This window comes from Trichechus manatus, unplaced genomic scaffold, assembly GCF_000243295.1.
Source record: "Trichechus manatus latirostris isolate Lorelei unplaced genomic scaffold, TriManLat1.0 scaffold00003, whole genome shotgun sequence".
Lineage (NCBI taxonomy): Eukaryota > Metazoa > Chordata > Mammalia > Sirenia > Trichechidae > Trichechus > Trichechus manatus.
In genome coordinates, this window is record NW_004443939.1 from 11,423,378 (window position 1) to 11,451,234 (window position 27,857).

The following is a 27,857-nucleotide window of genomic DNA, read 5'->3' on the forward strand; positions in this document are numbered from 1 at the left end:
GCACTACGCTGAATTCACGCAAATGAAGTGTTGTGTAGGCATACCCTGCTGCAGCCTCCCTCCATTTCACAGATCCTCAGTCTCTCTTCAGCACTCATTTGAGCATTCTTCGCCTTGCTTCTTGTCATTATTCCCAAAACAGTACAGTATAACAACTATTTACATAGCATTTACATTGTATTAGGTATTATAAGTAATCTAGAGATGATTTAAATATAAGGGAGGATGTGCATTTAGGCTATAAGCAAATACTATGTCATTTTCTATAAGGTACTTGAGTATTCTTGGATTTTGGTATCCGTGGGGCAGGCGGGTGTTCTGAAACCAATCTCCCATGGACACTGAGGATGACTGTAATTGGAGTCTCAGGAAGAGAGGAAAAAGATACAATACTTGAAAAAATAATGGTCAGAAATTTCCTAAATTTGGTTTAAAAAGCTTACAGATCCAAGAGGCTTACAAACTAGGATAAATAAAAAGAACTTTTTACCTCAGAATGTCATAGTTAATATGCTGAAAAACAAGCTTAGATAGTCATGAAAGCAGCTAGACAAAAACAATGCACATTATCTTAAGACAGAGTCTCTCAGCCTTGGGACTATTGACATTTTGTGCTGGGTAATTCTCTGTTGTGAGGGCTGTCCTGTTCATTGTGCGACATTTGGCAGCATCCTTGTCTTCTAATCGCTAGATTACCTCCCCCCTCCCCTTTGAGAACCACTGTGTTAAGTGAAACAACAGTACAAATAATGGCTAGCTTCTCATCAGAAACAGTGAAGGTCAGAAGATAAGAGAATGATATCTTTAAAGTGTTGGAGACCATTGTTAACACAGATTTCTATATCCTGTGAAAATATCCTTCAAAAATCAAGGCAAAATAAAGATGTTTTCAGATAAATGAAAACAGAATTTATCACTGCCAGACCTACACTACAAGAAATGCTAAAGGGTTTTCGTCAGGTTGAAGGAAAGTGAAACCAAGTAGAAACTTGGATCTACAGGAAAAAAACAAAGAGCAATAGAACTGGTAATTATGTGGGTGAATAAAAAAAGACTATACATTTTCTCTTAATTTCTTTAATAGCAAAAATAAAAACAGTGTATTGTGGATTTTATCATGTATATAGATGTAATATATTTGACAACAGTAGTACAAAGGACAGTATAGGGGTAAGTGGAATTATATAGTTGCAGGTTATTATATTATACATGAAATAGAACAATAAAATCTCTAAGTAGACTATGATAAGGGGTGGAATGCACGTTGTAGTCCTTAGAGAAACTATTAAAAAGTAATACAAAGAAGCATAGCTAAATTGTCAATAGTTTAATCAAAATGGAGTTTTAAAAAAAAATACTTGATAAAGCCAGAAAATGTCAGGAGAGAAACAAAAACAACCAGGATGAATAGAAAACAAATGGCTAAGTGGTAAACCTAAACTAAACCGTAATAATGGTTACATTAAATAAAAATGGACTACTTGCTCCAGTCAAAACAAAGAGATAGCCAATAAACAAGGCAAGAATGTATGCTTTCACCATTTCTGTTCAGCAGTTTCCTGGAGCTTTCAGCCAGTGCAATAAGGTTAAAAAAAAAGGGGGGGGGGAATATCTTGCTTTACAGGTGACATGATTGTTTACGTGAAAAATTCTTAAACTATAAAACACTCACTGGAACTGATAAATTTTGCACGATCACAAGATAGGGCAAAATACAAAAATCAACTAATTGCATTTCTGTATACCAGTAGCAAACCATTAGAAAATGTAATTTTAATAAGTGTCCATTTAAAACAGCATCCAATATGAAATATATAGGAGCAAATTTAACAGAAGACTTACGAACTCTACAATGAAAACTAAAAGACATCGCTGAGAAAAAATAAAGAAGACCCTATGAATATAGAGAGAGACACCATTTCGTAGATTTAAAAAAAAAAAAACAAAAAAAAAAAAACCCACTGCTGCCAAAAGTCAGTTCTGACTCATAGTGGCCCTGTCAGCCAAAGTAGAACTGCCCCATAGGGTTTCCAAGGCTGCTTTATGGAAGCAGACTGTCACCTTGTTTTCCCTGCGGAGCTGCTGGTGGGTTCAAACTGCTGGCATTTCAGTTAGGAGCTGAGTGCTTTAACCATCATGCCACCAAGTTCCTTGGATTGGATGACCCAATATTGCTAATTAACTAGAATTGCCATTGAGTTGTAGTTATTTTCTTAAAAACTGCATTTCTTAAATACTTGAAATGTGATGGAGAAGATTTCAATTAGAAATAGGTTTAGTTAATTTTAAATTTGTAGTGCACACTCTGGCAGTAATGATAGCATTATAGTCAGCTATATAATCCTGTTAGTGTGGATGTACAGTTTGAAATTTCATATTCTGAGGTAGAGATTAATAGTATTCCTTTTATGGAGATGTACAACCTATCTCAAATGGCTGAGAGGGGCCCACCTTAAGGGAAAAGTCTTTGAGCCAATGTGTTAAACATCTATGAAACACATAAATCTGACATCTAATTATAATCTATCAAAAAAACATTTTCCCCTCCCCTTTTTGTTAAATAGGAAACAAGGTAAAAATTCATTTTAGGCAACTTTCTAGCTTTACATAGGCATTTTCAGGGTTAGTTTTAATAATGTCAGAATTGTTTCATATATTTACTGTGAGTATTTAAATTGTGATTTTGATTTTTCATTCAGCACTTCCATACTTGGGAGTCTTCTGACATCGCCTTGCATTCCGACAGTATTACCTGCTTGCATGTTGTACCCTCATGTTACCCTGGTTACATGGGTCTTTGCTACCAGGGGAGGCTGATTGCCTGTTGCAGGGAATCAACTGCAGAAGGTGTGATGAGATGATGTGACAGGGTAAGAGGAAACAAAAACAAAAAATGAACAAAAAAGCCTGGATGATGCTTATCCCTTCATATAGCGTCTAATGCTGCCACCTAGTGGGCAGATAACGCAGCTAGCATTGCCAGAAGTGCATCGTGTGAAGAATGTTGAGTAGATAGATTTTTGTGTAAACTCAGATAGATCAGAATCTTGTGACAGGCACTTACTATGTAAAACAATTCCTAAAACCTAAACCTACTTTAAACACTAATTGTGGAACCACAGGTTATTTTTCTATTAACTCTAGATGGTAACTTGGAAAGCACTTTAAGAAAAATTGTCTTGGCTAAAAAATAGAATTAAGGAAGATAAGCTTTTGAAATATATAATTATAATAAGTGATAAAATCTTCAAGTTTTACACTAAATAAGTCTTTAATAGTTCAGTAAAATCTATAAAAGAATGGTGCATAGTATAAATAAATCTGAAGACAGCTTTGAGTTGCTATTCTGATGCTAGTCTAATTTTTCAAAGGGCTTTAATGTTGTGTTTTGATTTGTTAGAAGTGTTCATTTAATAAATATACTTAGATATAAGATATACCATCTGTACAACTTGGTGTGGCCACTGAAGACTAGTGAGGTGATGGTCAAATATATTTCACATGATGTTTTTCATTTTGTTTTGTTTTTTGAACGTGGTGCAATACTTTTTGAGGATAATTATTAAATACAAAGTTAAGATGTACATTGTACATATGAAGAAAAGTAGTTGAGAGGCAAAAATGAATATGAAAATTTAAAACATCTATATGTATACGTGAGGAAGAGAGATTTTAGTTAATACCGTAAATGTCACAAAATGTAGCATGTTGGTTTAAAATTCTTTTTAAGAATTGGGGGAAAAATAGCATTCTTTACATAAAATCTTAGAGCTATATTTAATGCAGAAAATATAATTGAATTCATATTTCTGTAGGTATGAAGTCTTTTAAAAGGTGGACTTTATACTATAAGAAAGGAATATTAGTGATGTGATTCTGATTTCCAAGGAACTAGTGCATTTGTTCATTTTAGGTTCTCCATCTAACCTGACTTTTCTAAAGAGACAGGATTTAGAAAAGATAAAGTGAGGCTGAAGACAGGTGAGAGTGAGTACCCCTTCTAAAGAGAGGCAGAATTTTCTGAAAATCAGTTTGATTTTATATTCGGGGGGCTACATGCTAACCAGTTATATTCTTTTCAGAAGAATTAATGAGAAAGAAACATCTTTAATTTAAACTGATAGCAGATGAGCCTACATGGTCAAGGAAGGCCTCATTGTGAAATTGATACTTAGGCAAAGACCAGAAGTTCAGGGAGTGTGCCACATGAATATGTATGTAAAGTTCATTCCAGGGAGAGGGAACAGCAAGTGCAAAGACACCAGGGCAGAAACATGCTTGGCACATTCAAGGAACAGCAGGGAGACCTGTAGAGCAGAAAAGGAGTGAGTGAAGTGGAGAGTAGGAGATGAGGCAGGCCAGGTAGGCCCTTTGAGGCCATTGTAAGGACTTTGCTTTTACTTTGAGTGAGACAAAAGCACTGGAAGATTTTGAGTAGAGGGGATAAGATGATCCTACTTATGGTTTAACAGGACACCTCTGGCTGCTGCATTAAACAATGAATGTGGAATGGCAGGGGCAGAAGCAAGATCAGTTGGGAAGATGCTACATTATAATCCAAGTAAAGATGATGTGACTTGGACCAAGATGGCCGCTGGGAGGTAGTGAGAAGTGATTGGATTCAAGAAGGTAGAGGCAACAGGTTTTTGTCCTAGAAAAATGGAATTGCCATTAATTGAGACGGATAATTAACTAATTGAGATGGGTGAGTCTGGACAGAGCAAGTTTTAGGGAGCAAAAGCAGGGATTCAGTTTTGAACATGTTAAATTCAAGACATCCAGGTGGCGATGCTTTGTTGCTGGTGTTCATTACACATGTCTGGAGATGAAGGGAGAGGTATAGCAGAGACGAACATTTGGGAGCCATCAGCGTACAGAAGGGCTGTAAATTCCATGAGATTGGAAGAGAGCACCAAGGGAGGTAGGGTAAATAAAGAGACCTGGGGCTGGTCACTGTGCTTCTCAGGATTTCTCTTTTGATTGCGTCTATTTTCTCAGTGAAATAAAAAGCTGATCATTAGCTGAGAGTGAAGATAAGGGATGAGTTGTTGGAGGGTGGAGGAGAGGGAAGACATGACCTAGTCACCTAGGAGAGTGGATAGTGAATGGACTGGGGGAAATGGTAGGGTATTAGACTTGGATTGTGGTTCAGAGGACATGGTGGACTCACTGGGTGGAAACTATACCTAGGATGGTTTCATTTCACCATAAGGATTTTGCTAAAGATTCGAGTCCTCTGAGTATCAAAGTGCCCGTATTGAACAGGGTGACAACCCGTTTTGGACGATGTTGTTAGCTGCTGTTGAGTCTGCCTCTGACTCATGGCAACCCCATGCACAATGGAATGAAACACTGCCTGTTCCTGCCCTATCTCCATAATCTGTTGTGGATCCGATCATTGTGATCCATAGGGCTTTCATTGGCTGGAAGCTCCGCTGAAGTCTGTTCAGCATCCTAGCAACATGCAAGCCTCCACTCACAGATGGGTAGTGACTGCACGTGAGGTGCATTGGCTTGGAGTCAAACTTGGGTTTCCTGCATGGAAGACAAGAATTCTACCACTGAACCACCAATGCCCCCTATGGAGGATAAGGTTGGAGATTAAACTATTGTGTAGGATTTTGACTACATGCTCTTTAGAATTTTTTCAGACTGGGTTGGGACTCAGACTTCAAGCTGAAAATACAGCTGTTACTTTCTGAGCTCCCTATGTCACAGACTGTTATTTTGAGCATTAAATGAATTTAAAAACAAAAACAAAAAAAACTTTTGCCGTCAAGTGGATTTCGACTCATAGCGACCCTATAGGACAGAGTAGAACTGCCCCCGTGGGGTTTCCAAGGCTGTAATCTTTACGGAAGCAGACTACCACAGCTTTCTCCCACAGAGCGGCTGGGGAGTTTGAATCGCCAACCTTCAGGTGAGCAGCTGAGCGCTTCAGTAACCAGGGTAGCACCAGGGCTCTTCTTAAATGAATTAATGTGTATAAAATGCCTAGGATAGTGTACATATTCAATGTCAGTTGTTTGCTTCCAAAGGTAAGTCTTCGGCATTACTTGAACTCAGCTCTAAATTTTTATAAGTATATTTGACAAAACCAAGGAATGGAGATTTTTTTCCCCAAATGAGAAATTTTATAGTTTCTAAAAGTGCTGCTTCAGGCTCACTCAGTCAAGGGGGTACGGGCAAACTGCGATATTACCAATAACTAGAGGCAAAAAGCTGTGGTCACTGTGGAAGGTGCTGCTGCAGTGTGTGTGATTTTATCCCTCAAAATGTTACATCAGAATACCTAAGGCTTCTTGAAATTCCGTATGTTGTCGGAGAAACCGCACAAAGTATAGCTTTTAATATACGTGAAGACAGTTCGGCCCCCCTCCAAAAAAAAAAAAAACCCTGATTTTGGTCTTTACACAATTTCCCTGAATACTTTTCCTCTGGCCCTGCCCTCTAGCTGTAGTATGACATCTAGAAGACAATGAAAAGTAATTTGAATGCTTATTTATTTAAAAAAAAAAAAAACCCTTTGTGCTGGTGATCCACATTTAGCTTTTCTCTTGAAATTTTATAAGGCAGATTAGTATGAAAAGAACACTTAAGTGAGAAAAACTGGGTTGGAGTCACAGCTCTGATATTTAATAGCTGTGTGATTTTAGCCAAGTCACACAGGTTATCTGAGTTTTTGTTTTCTCATCTATTCAGTGGAGACAATCTTTCTCTGCCTACTGTATGGAGCATCTGTGAAGATCAAGGATATAATGGACATAAAAGTACTCTCTAAGATAATGCAGGGTACCATAATTACATTTTCTCAATTTATACTTTTCCAAATGTACCATGGCTTGGCTAATTTGTTGATCTGATTTCCAGCTGAGTATTAGACATGCAAAATCAGAATGGTACAGCTTCTCTCAATGTCTTCCCTTTCTTCAGTCTCTCCAAAGCATAAATGTCCAATGAGGTTGTTTTTCCAGATTTTCGAAGTATATCCCTTTGTTCTTTCTCACTTGTATATTCCATGCACAATTTTAAACCAAATGTTAAATCACTTCTCCTCTCTGTGTGTTTGCCCACACGCATGAGTATAATAGCAAGGGCATCCTGGCAAGGTTTCGTAATGCCCAGCTACCAAATTCATCTTTCCAGATTCCAAGATCATGCATAACATTCCCTGTTCGTAATGCTTAGCTTGGCATTCCAGCCCCTCCATGATCGAGGCCAGCCTGCTTTTCCAACCTTATTTGCTGGTGTACTCTCTTCCATGTACCAGCCTGTCTGTTCCATCACAGACTCATGCTTCCTGCCATCTGTCTCTGCTCAGCCTATTCCTTTTCTCCTAGAATAGTTATCTCCTTGTCTCCACCTGTCCACATCTGACCTAGCCTTCAAATCTTAACTCAGGTGCCATCTTATCTGTGAAACCATTGTCAACACCCTTTCTCAAATGCCCCTTTCCCATTTCCCATCTTTGAAAAAGCTTTAGCACTTCACCTGTATTTCTCTTTTGGCTTGGTGACTTTCTCCCTTTAGAATTATGTTTTGTGCTCTTCCTACTTTCCCTCCTAGGGTATGAACTTTTTGAGGGCACAGTTGAAGTTTCGCTCATCTAAACCAAAAAAAATCAAACCCATTGCCGTCGAGTCAATTGCAACTCACAGCGACCCTGTAGGACAGAGTAGAACTGCCCCATACGGCTTCCAAGGAGCAGCTGGTGGATTCAAACTGCTGACCTTTTGATTAGCAGCCATAGCTCTTAACCACTGTGTCACCAGCGCTCCACTCATCTCGGTATCCCTATAGCACCCAGCCCAGAACTGGACATCTGTAGTCTGCAGATGGGAACTAGAAGGAAAAATATTTGCTTGCTTCATACTCTTCCCCTCTTACGTGGTTTCTTTTTCAATCATTTCTTACAGATTTCTCCCAGAAGCATTGAGCTTTGTTTCAAAAATCTTAACTGTCAGCGTCCCTCACTTAACCCGACAGCCCTTGCAGTAAAAGTTAGACTTATCTTTGATAGAGTGTATCAGAAGAATTATCTTCTCCCATTGTCATACGGTCTGTAATAACATGCATTTTCATTTCCTGTTCTGACTGTTGTTTTTCTGTGCTGTTCGGTGAAGTTTTTCACTGATCTCATCATCTCTCGGTTCTTACTGTGAATGGTGTAGCACCATTGGGAAGTCCTCTGAATGAAAGCATCTAATAAATTTCCTGCCTGGATGAGAATAAAGATGGTATAGAGGGGAAAATTCAGGCAGTTTCTTTGCTTTTAGACATGAAACAGCAGATTACTACACACCAGGAAGAATCAGAGACGCGAATTAAGAAGAGCGTGAGATGAGTTTTTTTTCCAGATCCCTGAGTGAGGTGTTCGTTGTTTATGCCTCCTTATCTTTGAAAAAAATCTCATTCGTGGAATGCACTAACGATATATTAGAGGAAGGAAGCTGATAAGAGTCCTATGTTATAGTAAGGGACTGACAGTTTTAGTGGTTTGGGTCCAGCACACAGTAATTATGATCACCAGACCAACAAAAGAACTCAAATGGAGAATAATTAAGGCGCCTGACAGTGGGAGGAGAAGATGTAGGGTGGGCAGGCTCCAGTTAAGTAGGTTAGCAAGCAGTTTTGTTGCAGGCAGCTCTTTTGTAGAATATTAGCCCTGGTGAGAAACTTTTTATTATGGAATGCTTCAAACGTACAAAAGTAGAGAGAATGGTATAATGAATCTCTTGTACCCATCAACCCAGCTTCAGTAACCAGTGCATGGCCAGTCTTGTTTCAGCTCTACTCCCACCTACTCCCTTTCTCAGTTATTGTAGAGAAAATCTCATATATTTTATTGCTAGAAAAAAATTTCAAGCAGGATTTAAAGCCAAATTATCTTTGCTAGTTAGTGTTTCACTTTGTGAAATATTCCTTTAAACATTATGTGAAGAGGAATTTTATTTTACTGTTACAATAGTAGATAACACCAAAATAAAGTACAAAAATAGACGAGTTCTCAAACATTCTATAGAAGATTCCTGATCAAAAGGGAGAAAATGAAGAACAGAATTTCAAATTCTCATGGAACCATGGAGGCTGGATCAACCCCTGAAATTATTGCCTTGAGATAATCGTTAAAACTTAAACCAAAAATAGCCCCTGAAGTCTTCTTAAAACTAAACCATAGTTTAGCTTTACTAGTCAAGAATGTCTTCCTTGAGCTTTGTGCTCTTTTAAGATCGATCTATTGACAACAGCAACTCAAAAGATTAGAAAGGAAACTTAGGGGTCAGTGAGTTTATGTTTATTAAGGAGGAACAATTTGGAAAAGGAGGGTGAAAATAGTTGCACAACTTGAAGAATACCAATGTCTCTGAATTGTACATGTAGAAATTGCTGAATTAGTGTATATTCTCAACAACAAAAATAAAATTATTAAAAAAAAAGACTTGTTCTCAAAATCAAGCCAATAAAAGGAGATGATAAAAAATTAAATTTTCTTAACAACAACGTATGCCTGTAAGACAATGAAATAAAATTTCTGGTATTTCTTTAAAAAACAAAAAGTAGAAGGGTTCTGATTTTGTCTTCTGTCCTTCCTCTTAACATGGATGATTAAGAATTGACTATTTTATGTACAAGCAGGTATATGACAGACATCACCTGGTCCTTCCAAAGGTTGACCCTGGTTTTTAAAATTGTGACACTTGCTGATTCAACACAAATTGTAATTGTAATATGAGAAGACCCTTCTACATTGCTGGGAGCTATCCTTATCAGTTATTTCTGAATTCTTATATAATTCTGCTTTATATATTAAATTATATAATTATATAATGCTTGTCACAGTATTTCTAAGAGCTAAAATCTAAGGGGTTAGGAGATCACAAGTTTGTGCTACACAACCCAATTTATTGTATTGGTTACTGTGACCAGTTGTAAGAACATTTGTCCCTTCTGGTCATAAACGTTTGTGAATCAGAACCTCTGGAGATGGATCCTGAAGTCTATGCTTTAATGTGCTCCCCAGGTGATTGTAGACCAAGGTTTGCGTTCTCAGTGCTCTGTAAAGCCCATCGTGTATTTTTCTGGAAATCATTTGTTAGTTTTTACACTTCCTGGTTTATTTTCTTGCCACTCCTTTTATTACTAAGTAGACCTCACATCTAATTTGAGAGGCAGCTCGACTTCTTAGCCATTCTCCTTCCTCACAGCAATACTGATATTCAGTATTTTCATTCAGTGGGGCTTTCCTATGTTTGAGAAGCAGAGCAACTGCAGTGCTTTTTTTTCTTTCCCCAAAATGCATGAGAGAGTGGACGAGGTGGGCACTCACAGGCTTGTTTGTATGTTGCAAAAGCTCCACAGGTGATTTTGATATAGATTTGTTTTACTCTTTTAACAAGTCTGTGTGTTTTTTTTTAAATAAAGCTCTCATATTTGTATTTACACCAAATCAGTAAGCTGCTTTTTCTGTACACATCCTTAATGAAGAAACCAATTATAATTAGATTTTATTTTTTTAATTACAAGTGTTTATTCTTTTACCATGTGATGCACTTTGATGTTTTCTATTCTAGTCTTATTTTTTTAAATTGCTGGTCACAACTCACAAAATGATTTCATGGTCCACTCTGCTGCTGTTAGCTGCTGTTGAGTCAGCCCCGACTCATGGCAACCCCATGCACAACAGAACAAAACGCTGCCCAGTCCTGTACCATCCCCACGATGTTGCAGATCAGACCACTGTGATCCATAGGGTTTTCACTGGCTGCCTTTCAGAAGTAGAGTGCCAGGCCTTTCTTTCTAGTCTCTTCTTAGTCTGGAACTCTGCTAAAACCTGCTCAGCATCATAGCAACACACAAGCCTCCACAGATAGTTGGTGGCTGCACATTAGGTGCATTGGCTGGGAATTGAATCTGGATCTCCCACATGGAAGGCAAGAATTCTACCACTGAACCAGCAATGGCCCCCATGACCCACTAGTGGGTCCTCAATTCACAGTTTGGAAAACATTGACTTGAGGTATATCAGGGACCTGGGATTGTCCTGCACCCACACTCCAGGAAAGAAAAATGGCAGGAAAACACGAGTGAAAGAAAGGTGGCTGATGGACTAATTCATCTTTCGTCTCCGCAGAGTCTTCCCTCCCCATCCCAGGCAGCCCAGACAACTGGGCAACTCCATCAATTTAACTTTTGGTTGCTACAGACTCCAGTGCTTGTTTGGCTAAAGTTGTGCCTGTTTGCTAAGTGGTTTCCGTTTTAAAGGAAAAACCAGGACAGGGTGATAAGAGCAGGGCATCCATTTTCTCGTATTTTCATTTCAGAAGGCTGGGCTGAGGGGTGGAGGGCACGACACATGCAGATCAGTGACCGTGGTCCACTTCGTATTTTGCTTTTTTCCATCTGCTCAACAGTGTTTTTTTTTTTTTTTTTTAACTGTGCCATAGGTGAAAGTTCACAGAACAAATTAGTTTCCTGTTTGATAGTTTGTACATGAACTGTTCCATGACGTTGCTTGCATTCCTCTTAATGTGTTAGCACTCTATTTCCACCCTGGGTTCCCCAATTCCTTTTCTGGATTTTCTGCCCCTTCCTGCCTTCTCATCTTTGCTTTTGGGCAAATGTTGTTACAGACTTTAACATCACTTGTGCTTTCTCATAGGTGTCATCTTTAAGAAATGAAAAGCGAGGCTCGTCATATCTTCTCTCTGCCCCTGAAAGTGGTTCCGTGAAATTTGCTGACCAGCATTCTCAGGGCACAGGAGCTTATTACATGGAAACCTACTTAAAGAAGAAGCGAGTGTACTGAGTGAAGGTCTCTCCTTACAACCTCCTAAGGTCCCTTGCAGTACCTCTGCTATTCATCGCTGCCTTAACTTCATTCAAACTAGCCATATCCTTTAAATACGGGTTTATAATTTCCCAGAAGTAACTGTGTTGTGCAGCAGGCAGAACCGCCAAATGAAAAATAAGTAGCAATAAGAAGAGACACCCATTGAGAACATTTTCCAGTAGAATTAAACACATCTGAATCAATGTGACATTAACTTACAGTCCATTGGAGAAATTAACAACGTTTCAGTATTCCTTGTTTTAGGACTGGGAATAATTTTGACACCATATATAAAAGTCTGAAGCAATAAATAGGAAACGATCTTGTTTCCTGAGCCTTAGAAGAATGAGTTTCTTACAAGCCAATGTGCATTTCAATTTGCTCTCCCTAGAAGTAATCTCGTTTATAGATCTTTAAAACTTTTCCTAGAACTACAAAAGTGCAAGTACCAAATGCAGTGACGGTGATGTCACAAAGATGCTCTACATGCAAACTAAATTACTACCCATACACCAGCCATGCAATAGAAAACCCGAACACAGACTGACAGTGATGTCCAAAGTACATGCCACACAACAGATGCTTTACTGTTGATTTATTATTTAGCATTTATACCTTTTGTGAAAAACAGGTATTTTAAGAAAAGTAGTTTTGTGATTTCATACAGGAGTTGGCAGACTCTGCCCTGTGGGCCAAATTCGTCCACCACCTGTTTTTGCACTGCCGGTGAGCTAAGAATGAGTTTACATTTTTAAATGGTTAGAGGAGAAAAGAAAATTTATGATATGTGAAGTTTATATGAAATTCAAATTTCAGTGTCCGTAAATAAGATTTTCTTGGAACACAGCCGCTCATCCCCGTATGTATTATCAATGGCTACTTTTGTACTACAAAGGCAGAGTTGAGTAGTTGCGACAGAGACCAAATGACCTGCAAAGCCTAAAATATGTACTCTGTCTGGTCCTTTAGAGAAAAACTTTTGTGACCCCTCATCTAACGGCACTAATTCTCTATTCCTTTTACTTCACCTGAAGACAGACCCTTAACCTTTTCGACAGACTTGTAAGTGGCAAGGTTTGCAGGTTTCTGTGTCCCATTTCATAGTATAGACTAGCGATGATCTAGGGGGCCTGGTTTGATCAGCACATGGCCTAGTTCCACAATAAAGTACAGCAGTCAACACTGCCCTTTCAGAAGGAGTCTTATGGAGCAACAGTATTTGTAACTATTTTGAGCTAATCTATACCTCACTCTGTGCTTTGTCTTATTCTTTTGTAGTGTGTTAGGCTGAAAAACTATCAGCTGTTCAACCCAATTTGTATCTGAAAGAATTGTCTGTCCTTATTGCATATATGACTTTTGACATCACCATTTTCTGAAGCTCTTGGTATTAAATGCATGAGAAACCCTTGGCCATCTAGAAATTTCTGAGTTTGTTTATTGTTATGAGATTATAATGGATGATATGGAGTTTGGGGTCTCAATGAACTTGTCTTTTTGAAATCAGAGCATAACCCATCTTGTCATTTGGGTGACGAATTATTTTGACTATGATTTGAAGTATCTATCCTGTTTGAATTATGAAGTCTAGAACTGATGCATACATTATATGCTTTGTAAAGAATTTTACTTGGTCCAATTTATTGTATATACTAACTTCTGATGGAAAATGACACTTAGAAAATTAAAATAATTTCTAAGAAGTATACTACCTATAAATAACTGATCACCATCAGGCATCACTCCAGTTACATAGCAGATGATTAATGGATTCCCCATGCCCTGCACTTCTCCTTCCTGTGTTCCTGCTGCCTTTAACCTCTTCAGTGTTTAGTCACACCTCTCCCGTAATGAAAACAGAAAAAAGGGAAGATGGTAGATTTTAAATCAGAGCTGTAAAATGAAAGCAGGAAGAGGCTGAAAGAACTGACATGAAGTATTCTTGGATTACAGCACATGGATTTGCCATCCCCACTAGCCTGTGCCCTATTATCATTGGACATAACAAAAGTGCAAATCAAGTGGTGTTAGTTAATAAGGACCATTACCAATCCCCAAAAGCCTATACTGTTATTTTTCTATGTAAGCAAATTATCTGAAATGCTTTGAAAATGAAATCTTAATATTAAAAGGCATATGCATGTAAAGTCTTTAGTACATTTATTTGTATAAAGAGTAAACAAAGTGCATATAGAGTGGCCACAGGTTTGACATAAACAGAGACCTTGGTGATGTAGGATTATCAAACAAGTTAAATGGCAAGTTTATTGTTGCCGTTGAATTAATTCTGAACACTTTTCCAGGCTAAAAAAGGTGAAAAGTAATGATACTGAACACATGCTAGACAGCATTAACAAAAAGTTTTTCAGACTTCTTGGTCATAAAGTTCTTTATGGTTCACACTGAATCAGACACTAACCATTTTTGATTACCCAGCTACCTTCAAGCAAACCAAAAACTGTTTTGTGGATCCTGAACTTCATAGTGCCTCTAGTTGGGCCTTTTCTTTCAAGTTTTGTGTCATAGGGTGATGGTCAAAATAGTTATCAACTCTTGGAGATGGAAGGTAAGTTTTGAAACACTCTAAGAACAGTACAATGTATGTGGTATATGTTCTGACTAGTTGCATACAGCATCCAAAACCAATGCTGGAACAGCTTGCCCTGAAGTGGTAGAGTTGTAAGAGGATATACACTGGCATTTCTTTAAAGCATGTATAATAGCATCCAGGTTCTTGGGATCAATCCTGATTAAAGGTTACTGCTTAGGAAAGCACTGGCACAGGCTTAGTTCTCAAGAGTTAATATCATGCAGCAGAGTATCTATTCCACAGCTGTCCCCTTGTGCATAAACAGTTTTCTCAAAAACAGGTACCGCAGGTCACCCAAGGGGACAGGAGCTAAGCCATTGGAGAAACAATTCAAAGTTTAATTCCTACTGGTGACAGGAATACACTCAACTTTGTATAGAAACAAAATATGCTAACTGGTGTCTAATATTTCAAGAATGCTTGGTCTATCACTGTATAGAGACTGAAATGTGAGGTCATGTTAGAGTTATCGGCTAAGTCTGTCAATCTTTATCTTTGATTTACGTGCCAGAAAAACATTTCAGATCAATTGGCAGCTCAGAAAAAGCAATCATTTTGAAACATTATTTTGGTCCACTCCCTCTTGTTTTGAAAAATTCCATTTTGGCAGGCAATTGTAGGTGATGGTAAAGTAGCCACACGGAATGGTGATATATTCCTTCCGAAAGGAGGAGTGCTTAAGTGTTTCCTAATAGTTGGTTGTCACTGTCACTATGATACTGATGCCACGTTTAAAGAGGAAGTCCTTACACACATTAAGCGCCACAGTGTGCCCCATTATACGTGGATTCACGCTCAGGTATTCGTTGAGTGAGTTTTCAGACTGAACAGAAACTTTGTCCATTAAATTTTTTTTTCTTTAAATGGCTTGGGTATTTGTTGGTGGGGGAAGGGGGACTTGATAAACAATGAAATTTAAATGTTATTCATGCTTATTTTAAAAGTGCTTCAAATCCTTCAATAAGGTTCTGAAAGGTTGTCCGATGGGATGGTTGGAATTCCCAGCATTTTCTCATAAGTTGATAAACCTATAAAAAGAAAAAACAAAAAAACAGTCAACAACAGTGAAAATGTTGTTCGGCTTTGGGAGCTTTTTTAACATCATAGAACATCAAGGGTAGGAAAACAATTTTGGAAATGTAAATAACTTTTCCTTAATAAACTAACTAGAAAACAAGAATATTTAAATAATTTAAAATACAGAAAATGTTACACAACTATGTTGTTTTTAGGTGCCATCGAGTTGGTTCCTACTCATAGCAACCCTGTGTACAACAGAATGAAACACTGCCTGGTCCTGCGCCATCCTCACAGTCATTGCTGTGCTTGAGCCCACTGTAGCAGAAACTGTGTCAGTCCATCTCGTTGAGGGTCTTCCTCCACTTTACCAAGCATGATGTCCTTCTCCAGGGACTGGTCTCTCCTGATTATACAACTATAGTTCATAAATAATATTTTAACAGTTGAGAAGCTCAAGGGCTGATTAACCTTCAGAAAGATCCAGGTCATTATTGTAAACCAATGTAAAAACTCAAAACCAAACCCAATGCCATCGAGTTGATTCTGACTCATAGTGACCCTACAGGACAGAGTAGAACTGCCCCATAGGGTTTCTAAGGAACAGCTGGTGGATTCAAACTGCTGACCTTTTGGTTAGCAGCCGAGCTCTTAACCACTGTGCCACCAGGGCTCCAAAAGGGTTACATTAAATCTCAATTTAGACTCTAGATTTCCCAACTTGTTTCATTCTTTGACTTACACTATTCAGTACATTTTAAACAGTCTCGAATTTAGTCTTAAAGGCTCAATTCACTTTAGTATACGTGCTGCCGAAGCAAGCACTCAATTCACTTTAGAGTACAAAAAACTGAGTAAATGTTATACGTGCTATAAATAAGTGGATAAACTTACAAAGACGTAATTATATCCATTTCTCCCAATAACACTCATCCAAAATATGCTCCTTTAGGGAATCCTTGATTTGAACTTAACGTATGGCTATCGTCTGCCCCTAAGATGATTTCTCAAATAAATTATCTGAAATGCAGCTTCAGAATACTATTTTAAAGGAATTTTCTACCCCACTTCTGGTTCTCCCACCCCTCTTCCTTTACTGGATAGCTGAAGTTGTGAAACCGTAATGAAAACAGTTTTATTACTGTGAAGTGGCCCATAAATACCTCATCTGGGCAGTTAGGTGGACATGGCAAACGTTTTCCTTCTTTTAATGTATTCACAAGTCTCGTTACTGTCATCTGGCCATGAGTTGGGCCTATCATTTTCAGGAACAACTAAAATAAAACCAAACAAAATGTTTTATTTTGAGCATACTTACATAAAAATCAAATAGAGTAAAGTGAATTCGCTAGTGTTGACAGGAAATTAGAGTAATAAATATGCATTTCTCTTCAGTAACTTTAAAAGAAAGTCAAAAATCCTTAGCCTAGCTCTCAATTATCAGTCTGTTAATGAACTTCTCAAACTCTACCTCCACTCCTTCCTGAGGAGCCTTGTTTTCGTTATCTAGTGCTGCTATAACAAATAGCACAAGTGGATGGCTTTAACAAAGAGAAACTTGTTCTCTTCCAGTCTAGGAAGCTAGAAATCTGAATTCAGGGTGTCAGCTCAAAGAGAAGGCTTTCTCTCTCTGTTGGCTCTAGGGGAAGGCCCTTGTTATCAATCTTCCCCTGGTCTAGAAGCTTCTCAGCCCAGGGATCCAGGGTCCAAAGGACACGAGTGCTCCAAGCTCTTCTTGCTTGGTGGTAGGAGGTTCCCCTCCTCTCTGCTGGCTTCTTTTATATTTCAAAAGAGATTGACTCAAGATACAACCTAATCTTGTAGACTTGAGTCCTGCCTCATTAACATAACTGTCTCTAATCCTGCCTCATTAACATCATAGAGGTAGGATTTACAACACATACAAAAATCACATCATATCACAAAATGGACAGCCACACAATCCTGGGAATCATGGCCTAGCCAAGTTGACACACATTTTTGGGGTACACACTTCAATCCATGGCAAGCCTGTTCCTGTTAAAATGACCATGTCTGGTAATAAACGAAGCACAGGCTAACCCTCTCCCCAATATTACCTCACTTAACTCGTTAATTCTCACATGAAACTGTTCCTAGTCTCCTTACGCAGGTTAAGAGCCTTGAAGTTCAGAACTTTGGGCTCCTTGTGAAACCAAGACATGAGAGAACCACAAATAATTGTCCAGTAACAAACCAAATTAAGTGGGAAAGTGACACTTTCCCAATCTATTATAATACATGGATTGGATTCACTTGAAAACAAAACTTAAAAAGCAGAAGGATGGATGTGTTTCAATCGGGTGCTAGATTCCAGGAGGGACAAGCAGGGCTTACCGCCATGGGACTGGAGTCAGAATCACAGTAAGTAAGTAGCTCATGCAGAGTCACTCCAAAGGACCAGACGTCAGAGGCAATGTAAAATTTACACTGAATTAAACATTCTGGAGCATACCTGAAAGAAGGCAGAATATGAAACTTCATTTCCTGGGAGTCACTCTGAAGTCATCTCTTTGGTTCTTCTTAGAATTTAATATTCAAGGCATCTAATTGTGTTATATATTAATCATCTCTGTGCACTGTGGTATACACCTGGCATATAGAACAACATCCTTTACAGCCTCTCAGTAGTATGTATTTGCCCAAAATAATAAGCAACCTCAACTCTTAGCCAAGTCCGTGCTCTTCATTTCGCTGGGCTTATGTTCTCACTGGTGGTGGTGGTGGAGGAGGTGGAGGAGGAAGAGGAGGAAGAGGAGGAAGAGGAGGAAGAGGAGGAAGAGGAGGAGGAGGAGGAGGAGGAGGAGGAGGAGGAAGTCATAGGAAGATAACCTCCAGGTTATAGTTGCCTGCAAGCTCATAATGAGTCAGCAGAGTGACCTCACTGCGAAATTATCTTCCCATGTTGCCTATTTGGGCAAACGATGCCTAGCTGCCCAAGCCAGAAACCTAAGTGTCCCCATATCTAACTTCACACTTCTCTTAAACCCCACTGTCACTATCCTAACCATTATTGTAGGTCTTGCCATCACTGGCTCTGGCCTGGGTTGTTGAAGCAGCCTAGTCAGACTCCCTGGCTCCAATCTTGCTCCCCTCTATTCAACACTGATCTTTTTATAACAAAAACCCCATCCTTCAAACCTCCAATGACATCCTAGTGCTCCTGGAATGAAATTCAATTCCACGCTCCTCAGCACAGCTTACAGTGCTCTAAATTCGCTGCCCCCTGAGAACTTCCCACCTCAGGATCCAGCCACACCAAGCTGATTTCAGTTCCTGCGACTTGCACTGCTCTCGCCTTATTCTTGTTAGTCACCTGTGCCTTCTTCCAACCATCTTAACTCCTATGAATCTTTCAGGTTTCATCCAGAAAACCAAACCTAACCCTTTCGTGCTTATCACACATGAACTAGGCTGTCTTGCTCACTGAACACTAAACTCAGTCTTGTTCACCATTATAACCCTAGTAACTGGCACGAAGTAGGACCTTGATATTTATTTGTCTGACGTATAAAGGTGCAGGCTCCAGCATGGAGAGACCTGTGTGTGAGTCTATGTAGGCTACACCTAGGGGCAGCTGATGAGTTTTACAGGGGGTGGAGGGGAGACTCAGGCAGCAGAATTCTCCCCTGGATGGTGTTCCAGGCTGAGAGGTGGTGGCAGTCAGGGTGTGGCTGCCTCACCAGGACAGCTCTGGTACCTCAGGAGAAGACTGTCAGGTTTCCTGTAGATTTTCCTCTGCTTTGCCCAGGATCTCCCTGCATCTGCTCAATGGCTACTTCACTGCCTTGTTCCTACCCCATCCTTCTACCTGCCCTCCAGGCCTCCCTCTGCATAGATGTGCTTCAGGGAAGTAACTGTGCCTACTCCACCTGCTGACAGTTTTAGGAACTTTGTCAGATGGATGCCCTCGCCTGGGAGTTGATCCCTCCCATTCCTTGGAAGACGGTGCCATGTGAAGCTCAGGCATTTCTGTGTGGGCTGCTTTCAGTGAAACAGCCTAAAAGGTGTTTCTTGAAAGCAGATATTATTGATGATTCTAAATGTTCTGAAATCTTCTCTAACCTTGCTTCGAGCCGAAGGAATGACAGACATTAACATAGCTAGGAAGGGCCTGTTAAAACAGTGTAAAGCCTAGGAAACATGGATGAAATCAAACTTTAACTGATTCAGTTACCAAAACACGGGGCTGTCCCGATCATCCTTGACTGTGTAGTACTCCTTGTCAGTTTCAATTGCTTTGGTTAAACCAAAGTCTCCAATCTTCACTTGGTGTTCACTCTCAACAAGGACATTTCTTGCGGCTAAATCCCGGTGAACATATTGCCGAGAACCCAAATAGTCCATCCCCTAAGGAAGAGAAAAGTAGAGCATATAGCCGAAAGTCATTTCAGATTGTATTTTGTATCTATCATTTCCTAATAAAAAAATTATTTCATTCATGTATCACTGATAATTTGGGGGGGAGGGGTTCACTTCTATAGTAAACTAAAACAAACTCGTTGCCATCGAGCCAATTCCGACTCATAGTGACCCTATAGGATAGAGTAGAACTGCCCCATAGGGTTTCCAAGGAGTGGCTGGTGGATTTGAACTGCTGACCTTTTGGTTAGCGGTCAAGCTCTTAACCACTGAGCCACCAGGGTTCCCACTTCCACGGCAGACTAATGTTCAACTCAAATCATACACAGCAAAATAAATTCAGTACAATCATTAGACAACTTCCTGCTTTTGGTCTAATTACTAACCAGTTACTCAGGGCAGAGTGTCGATTTTTAAATCTTTAACATAACATGCCTTTTTTTTTTTTTTTTTTTTACCTTACAAATCTGAACAGCATATTTTAGCTGCTGTTTAAGGTTGATTTTGTTCTTATTCTTTGGAAGATATTCCTTAAGGCTTCCAGAAGGCAGAAATTCCATGATAAGCTTAATACCATTTCCTCCTGTTTAGAAAAAACATCCATCAATATAAGAAGGCCAAAATGAAGGGTCTGTGGGAGAGTCAAGGGCACAGGATCTGGTGACCAAGGACCTGAATTGATTTCAGCTATCCCCTTTTACCACAGGCAAATTACCTAACCTCTTAAGCCCCAGAGCTCAGGATCCTCAGCAGCAAACAAGGAGAGTAACACTTGTGTACCTACCTGTGATGTATGGTAATGAATCAGCTGGGTAAACAATTTGACCTTTGTCCTTGGTTCCTGAGAGATAATCTTTGGACTTAGCTGAGTAATTGAGGTGCCTTTTGTTGTCTAGGTCTAAAGACTATATACTGGAAGATTTGTGCTAATGACCGGGAGGCTGGCCAAGCCAGAAGGACCACCTTGTGGCTTGATACCAGCTGACCTCGGGAAGAGAGGGGAGAGCATATGCAATGAGGCCCCCATCATGACTATGCAATGAAGCCAGTAAAGGCTCTGAACACAGAACCTCCAGGAGCTTCCTGGTTTGTGAAAGACATTGATACACATAGGAGGGTGGTGCACCCTTTTTGGAACGTGGAAGCTCCATGTTGGGAACCCTTCCAGACCTCACCCCATTCATCTTTTCGTTATGCTCATCCTGATTTGCATCGTTTTGCTATAGTAAATCTATAAGCACAAGTATAGTACTTTCTATGAATTCTGTGAGTCGTTCCAGTGAATTATTAAACCCAAATAAAATAGTGAGAAACAGCAGGTGAAACTGAAGGAGCCCAGTAGAGGCCCAGCTTTCAGCTGGCATCCTGAAGAGGTAGTGGGAAAATTCCAAATTTGCAACCAGCAGATCAGAAGTAACGGTACTGTGTGAACTCCTGATCCTGTGGCTGGCATCTACCTATTTTGCAATCTGAAGGACAGTGTCCTTTTAACTTGTGAGATCTGACCTAGCTCCAAGTGGCTAGAGTTAGAGAAAGAACGTGCTGCGTGGGCAGCTGTTGTCAGAGATAATTGAGAAGTGGGAAAGTGGTTATTTTATCCACCCTCATGTCTTGCGGATTAGGTTTATGTCCATTTTTATCTACGAACTAACTCAGAATCATAAGCCCTCACCGAGAAAACAGAGAGTGCTCTGTGAACCATCAGGCAAATGATAATTTTTAAAAATCAGAAGCCACATCATTTCACTACCAATTTTAAAGTACATGAGTGCTGTGCTGGCTTGCAAATAGATACAGTTATTAATAAACACTACTTGCTACCTTGATTTAGACAACTAGAAGTAAAAATATCCTAGCTAGTGCTGGATCAAAGGAATAGGGAAAGAGGGCGGTTATCAGTTTCATACAACAGAAGCATGAATATCTGGATGGGTGAAGACCAATGCCCAGTGTGGGTGTCTGAACAACCTGGGAGACAATGCTGCAATCATCCCCTGGCTAGGAGGAAGGCTGGACAGCTTTCCTGGGAGTTTCCAGCTCCTGAGGGATTTGACGACACTGTACTTGAAAGCCCTGAGAGCGCATGGGGACTGTCAGCTAGTGCTGCGAGGTGGCCCAGATAAGGTCAAGGGTTGCCTGCTCCACTCTGGGCTTTAGAACCCTAGAGTCATTCAGTCTTTAAACCAAACAGCACTTTGCACAACATACCGTCTTCTGTGCAGATCCCTTTATACTTCACAATGTTCTCATGATACAGGTTCCTTAAGATTTCTATTTCCTTCTTCAGATCAGCAATGTGGTTGCCTCCACTCTCAGGCTTCAGGGATTTGACAGCCACTTGCTCCCCAGTATTGTCTCCCTCGGGGTCATACCTGCAAAGCTCAACTTTTCCAAAGTGGCCCTGGAAAGAAAGAGGCATATTGCTATCAGAGAACCTAGAGCCTAGGCTGACAGGAGCCAACCAGGAAGGTAAGTCTTGCTGCTCATAGCTGTCCCCGAAGGCCAGGGGTTAACCAGCACAGTCTGACCTTGCAGGTTGAGGACTCTTACCCAGGCTCTGCTCACTCACCACAGACCCCTTCCTCTCTTGGTCTCACATACCATCCCCTCTACCACTGAGCTAAAATAAGGAAACGGGCCTGACGAACCAACACATCAATCCCAGTTTCCATGGGACTGGAAATGTAACCCTAAAGGAAATAACCCTAAAGGTTATTTCTGGACTGACGGGACAACTGAAGCATTCCTTGAAAGCCCAGGGCACAAGCTACAGGAGAGGCACCACTGTGTAGATAGAGCACTGCATGAGGAAACTTTAGAAGACCTGGGATCAGATCCCAGCTAAGCTACTTAATGGTGATGTTGGCCAGGTCACAAATCTTCTGAGCTGGCTCCTGATGTGCTCAGTGAACACAGTGGTAATAAACCCCTCAGGGATGTTGGAGGAACTAAGGGCATTGTGTTTGTGGAAATGCCCAGCACAGAGCCTGGCACACAGCAGATGCTCAGTATATGACACAGTATTTGTTTAATTAACTAAACTACAGAAAATCCGTATAAGATGCAAATCCCAGGAGATTCTCCAGTCACATTAACTGTTAGGAAACTTCCATTCGTGGTCCAAAGGAAAAGCTGGTATTCCATTTTGGTATTCTGTGGAGTAAATCTATCCCTCATTTTCGGAGCCTCACCAGATATATACGTCCAGAAAGGTCAGAGACAGGGATTTTTCTATTCCCCCCCAGATCTATATCCATTTCCCTCATATCTCTCTCTTTCCATTCTCCTCTGCGCCTGAGAAAAACCAAGTCTCTTGAGGGAGGTGAGCAATGCCCTGTGTGCATATACAGACACATATACAAGCAGGTATATGCATTCTGTTATTGTGTGTGTCAAGTGCAAAAGACAAAATCCCTTGTGATAAAGTGGTCCAAAGAAAATGCAGCAAGATGCTTCCTTTTATAAGCATTGACCCCAAATGAGAAAGAACAGAGAGCAGCTTTACATGCAGAGAGGGGAAATGCAGTAAGCAGAGGCTGTGCCATAGCAATGAGCGCTGGTGTAACTTGCCTCTCCCAAGTCACGTATCCTCTTTAAGAACCGCTTTTCAAAGTGTGTGGGATCCACCTCAGTTGCTGGTTTTCTTTCTGAAACAATGTCTGGATCTAAGAGAAGAGAAAAGAAAATAAACTAAAAAGCAAGTGATTGCCACTCACAGGTTCCTAGTTAATTGCCACTCTCACCCGCTTGCCATAGTATTTGCTGATGTTGGTTAAAAGGGCATAAGACTGTATCTTACTCTGCTCTTCAAGTTTATTAATGTCTCTCATGATGGCTCGGAAGAAAGGTCTCTGGTTGGGGTCATAGTTCATGCAGTGGGTCATCAGGTCAGCCAGCTCCTTACAGGATGGTGTTACTGGCCTGCATCGGCTTTCATAAAATCTCTCTTTCTGTAAAGAAGAGAAACACAGGGAAGAAATCAAAGACATCACCCATATACCTTTTAGTCTCAAGTCAGAAGGAGTTACCAACCTCGAATTTAATTCATACAGTCTACTATGCCTGGAATGACAAATTGAAGAGGAATGGCATCACACTGGTCATCAAAAAGAACATTTCAAGATCTATCCTGAAGTACAATGCTGTCAGTGATAGGACAATATCCATAAGCCTACAAGCAAGACCAGTTAATATGACTATCAGTCAAACAGACACACCAACCACTAATGCCAAAGATGAGAAAACTGAAGATTTTTACCAACTTCTGTGGTCTGAAATTGATTAAACATGCAATCAAGATGCACTGATAATTACTAGTGATTGGCATGTGAAAGTCGAAAACAAAGAAGGATCTGTAGTTGGAAAATATGGCCTTAGTGACAGAAACAATGACGGAGACTGCATGACAGAATTTTGCAAGACCAACAACTTATTCACTGCAAATACTTTCTTTCAACAACATAAACGTCGACTATACACATGGACCTCACCAGATGGAATACACAGGAATCAAATCAACTACATCTGTGGAAAGAGATGATGGAAAAGCTCAATGTCATCAGTCAGCACAAGGCCAGGAGCCAACTGTGGAACAGAACATCTACTGCTCATATGCAAGTTAAATTGAAGCTGAAGAAAATTAAAACAAGTCCACGAGAACCAAAATACAACCTTGAGTATATCCCACCTGAAGTTGGAGACCCTCTCAAGAAAAGATTTGATGCATTGAACACTAATGACTGAAAACCAGACGAGTCATGGAAGGACATCAAGGACATCATACATGAAGAAAACAAAAGGTCATTAAAAAGAGGAAAGAAAGAAAAGACCAAAATGGATGTCAGAAGAGACTCTGAAATTTGCTGTTGAATGTTGGGTAGCTAAAGCTAATGGAAGAAATGATGAAGTAAAAGAATTGAACAGAAGACTTCAAAGGGTGGCTCTAGAAGACAAAGTAAAGTATTACAATGAAATGTGCAAAGACCTGGAGTTAGAAAACCAAAAGGGAAGAACACGCTCAGCATTTCTCAAGCTGAAAAAACTGAAGAAAAAATTCAAGCCTCGAATTGCAATTTTGAAGGATTCTATGGGCAAAATTTTGAACAACCCAGGAAGCTTCAAAAGAAGATAGAAGGAATGCACAGTCACTATTCCAAAATAATTGGTCGATGTTCAACTATTTCAGGAGGTAGCATATGATCAAGAACTGACGGTACTAAAGGAAGAAATCCAAGCTGCACTGTAGGCACTGGTGAAAAACAAGGCTCCAGGAATTGAAGGAATACCAATTGAGATGTTTCAACAAACAGAGGCAGCACTGGAGGCACTTACTCATCTATGCCAAGCAATCTGGAAGACAACAACCTGGCCAACTGACTGGAAGAGATCCATATTTGTTCCCATTCCAAAGAAAGGTGATCCAACGGAATGTGGAAATTATCAAACAATATCATTAAGCACACACAAGTAAAGTTTTGCTGAAGATAATTCAAAAAAGGTTGCAGCAGTACATTGACTGCCAGAAATTCAAGCCGGATTCAGAAGAGGATGTGGAATGAGAGATATTATTGCTGATATCAGATGGATCTTGGCTGAAAGCAGAGAATACCAGAAGTATGTTTGTCTGTGTTTTGTTGACTATGCAAAGGCATTTGACTGTATGGATCATAACAAATTATGGGCTACCTGCGTCTCAGTTACCTGATCTGTAAAATGAGGGTAATGACTCTGCCCCACTAACTCACAGAGAACTGCTTTAGATACTATCTGCGAAACCCTTATTATTGTTATTTTAACCTAATTCCACTACCATGCCCTAAGCTCCTTAAGAAAAGGCGAGGCCTGTATCTATTTTAGCTTTTACCTAGGACAATGCCTGGCACACAACAGGTACACAATAAGTATCTCTGTGTTAATTTAGCTGAATCACAGGCACTGAATAATTAGGAATTTCATTCTCAGATCAATGAATACTACTACAATGATTTATTGAGTATGTATTGTGTGCCACATGCATTATTAAATTTAATCGTCACAACAACTGTGAAAAGGAAGTATTATTTACCCCCATTTCATGAGTGATGAAACGGGGGCTGAAGGAAGTTAAATAACGTTTGCAGGGTTGCACAGCCAGTAAACCTGTGGAGGCAATTCAAACCCACTTCTGCCGCTTCCCAGTGTGAGGCTTCCTGACAGCTCCCGAGAAGCCTATGAGGGGTCAAGGAGTCCTCACCAAGCCCAAACCCTGGAGAACAGCTGCTCACCTCAATCAGTGTCTTATCTTTCAGGGGAATTTCACCGTTGTAGCAGATTTCCCAGAGTGTGGTTCCAAAGCTCCACTTGTCGGCGGCCACGCTCAGGTTCTTGGAGTCTTCAACACACTCGGGAGCAATCCATGGGATTCGTTCTATGCACTCTGGAAGAAAACAGACATGTTTACAGATCAGCTTCTGGAATCACCTAGGAGCCTGTCACCTGGGGTCACCTGGGAGCACCGTGAGCTTTCTTCAGCCAAAATGAAGAATATTTCAAACACAGACCCTGACGACATTACTCCCAGGGGGAGATTGTTAAATGTGCAACTTTCCAGGCTCCTCATCCCTGGTGCTTCTGATCCAGTGGATGTGTCCATTTATCACAAGCTCCCCAGGAATCTTTTGAAGCCCCGGCCTAAGAAACAGCAAAGCACCCCAGGGTGGAGGCCATCACCCCACAAAGGGAGAAGAGGGGTCTTAGGAAAGAGAAAGGGAGGAGGGGAAGAGGCCAACATACACAGAGGCAGGAGTGTGCTGATCTCATGTACCCCACACAATCACCCTGTGATGTGATATTAGCTTTAGGTTAGTTTTCTTTCATTTGGGCAAAGAAAGAGAACAAGGGAGGAGAGACTGAGGTAAAGAAGTGGCATATGCCTTGCACACAGCTGTCTCTATAGCTATTGTTTCTGGCTCCTAACCAAGGCAGAGCCATGGATCTGAGCAGAAACCCCCGCCATGTCTACTGGAAATGCCCCTTCAACATGCGCAGGGGCTCCCCGGCAGCCTCCTGGCTCCTGCTGGAACCAGAGGAGGAGAGCCGTTCTTGGGCTGGGCATTCAAGACACTGCGGTCAGGCCCACTTGGCCTCCCAGCCATCTCATTCCTCCTTCCTGGCACACACCAGCCTGCTTGCTGGCTCCAGTGCAGGCAGCACCTGAATGATGTGCCTGCCATCACTCTGCTGAAGCCCCACCCACTGACCTGCCAGGCGCAGATGAAATCCCGCCGCCTCCCTCAGTACCCTCTGCCCACCAGCAAGAAGATGTCTCTCTCCTCTGAATCCCAGAGTATTTTACTGAAATCTCTTTTGGGCATCCAGACTTCTCCACCTGGTCTAGAGTCATCTGTATCTGTGTCCCAGACCCTCCCTGCCTCAGGACGGTTGGCCACATGATAAATGTCAAATAGGTACGAAAGGTCCCCTTCTAAGGAGGGACAATTTAAGGTTTTATTCTCATCTTGGTTCCCTTCCAAATGTAGTCCATTCTGTGACTGAATTACTGAGCAGAACCCTAAGTGGAAGGCACCGTACTCAGCACTGGAGACAGTGCTGCCCACGGCCGGCCCGGCACCAGCCCTGGGGCCATGCTGGAATTCCACATCTAGCCTATAAGCTGAGGGGTGCAGCACTCCTCTCAATGTCACAGCTCCCAAGACTGTCCTTTCTTCTGAGTCTACAACTCATAATAACCATGTTCAAACAGGATGCAAAAAAGACCACGGCAACAGCTCAGGTAAAAGGAGATAAGGTGCCTCCCCAGACTACTCACCAACTATGGTGGATTTCAAAAGGAGTACAGGGAGGACACGGGAGGCCCCACCCAACCCCGACCCTCTCTGACCACCCCCCAGGACACAGTCAGCCGCCCTTTGTGCTGCCCTGGCATCCAGTACACAGCTTCTTCCTCACAAGGACCAGACACGCCTCCAGTCAGCTGTTTCTCCTACTGCACAGTGAGCTCCCTGAGGGCAGGGACTGACTCACCATACTTCCCCCAGGGCA

At 40.8% G+C, this 27,857-nt stretch overlaps 2 protein-coding genes across 5 annotated transcripts in view; one reads left to right on the plus strand and one right to left on the minus strand.

Moving 5' to 3' along the window:
• Window positions 1-12,670, plus strand: part of RAVER2 (ribonucleoprotein, PTB binding 2) — an 84,188-nt gene extending 71,518 nt beyond the window's left edge. For 3 of the 4 annotated variants that reach the window (XM_004369019.2, XM_023730751.1, XM_023730757.1), the window contains exon 12: window positions 11,660-11,825. In XM_004369019.2, coding sequence (XP_004369076.1) covers window positions 11,660-11,806 — 147 coding nt within the window. In that variant the 3' untranslated portion in view covers window positions 11,807-11,825. Of the gene's footprint in view, window positions 1-11,659 lie in introns of all 4 variants that reach the window. The other variant, XM_023730738.1, reaches the window with a different exon arrangement.
• Window positions 12,671-13,973: 1,303 nt separating this feature from the next.
• JAK1 (Janus kinase 1) overlaps window positions 13,974-27,857 on the minus strand; it is a 144,029-nt gene continuing 130,145 nt past the window's right edge. Inside the window, exons 17-25 of the mRNA XM_004369020.2 lie at window positions 26,081-26,232; window positions 23,617-23,767; window positions 23,388-23,482; window positions 22,026-22,218; window positions 20,276-20,400; window positions 19,633-19,805; window positions 17,793-17,910; window positions 16,601-16,711; window positions 13,974-15,448 (exon numbers count right to left, since the gene is read on the minus strand). Coding sequence (XP_004369077.2) covers window positions 15,353-15,448; window positions 16,601-16,711; window positions 17,793-17,910; window positions 19,633-19,805; window positions 20,276-20,400; window positions 22,026-22,218; window positions 23,388-23,482; window positions 23,617-23,767; window positions 26,081-26,232 — 1,214 coding nt within the window. The 3' untranslated portion in view covers window positions 13,974-15,352. The remainder of the gene's footprint in view (window positions 15,449-16,600; window positions 16,712-17,792; window positions 17,911-19,632; window positions 19,806-20,275; window positions 20,401-22,025; window positions 22,219-23,387; window positions 23,483-23,616; window positions 23,768-26,080; window positions 26,233-27,857) is intronic.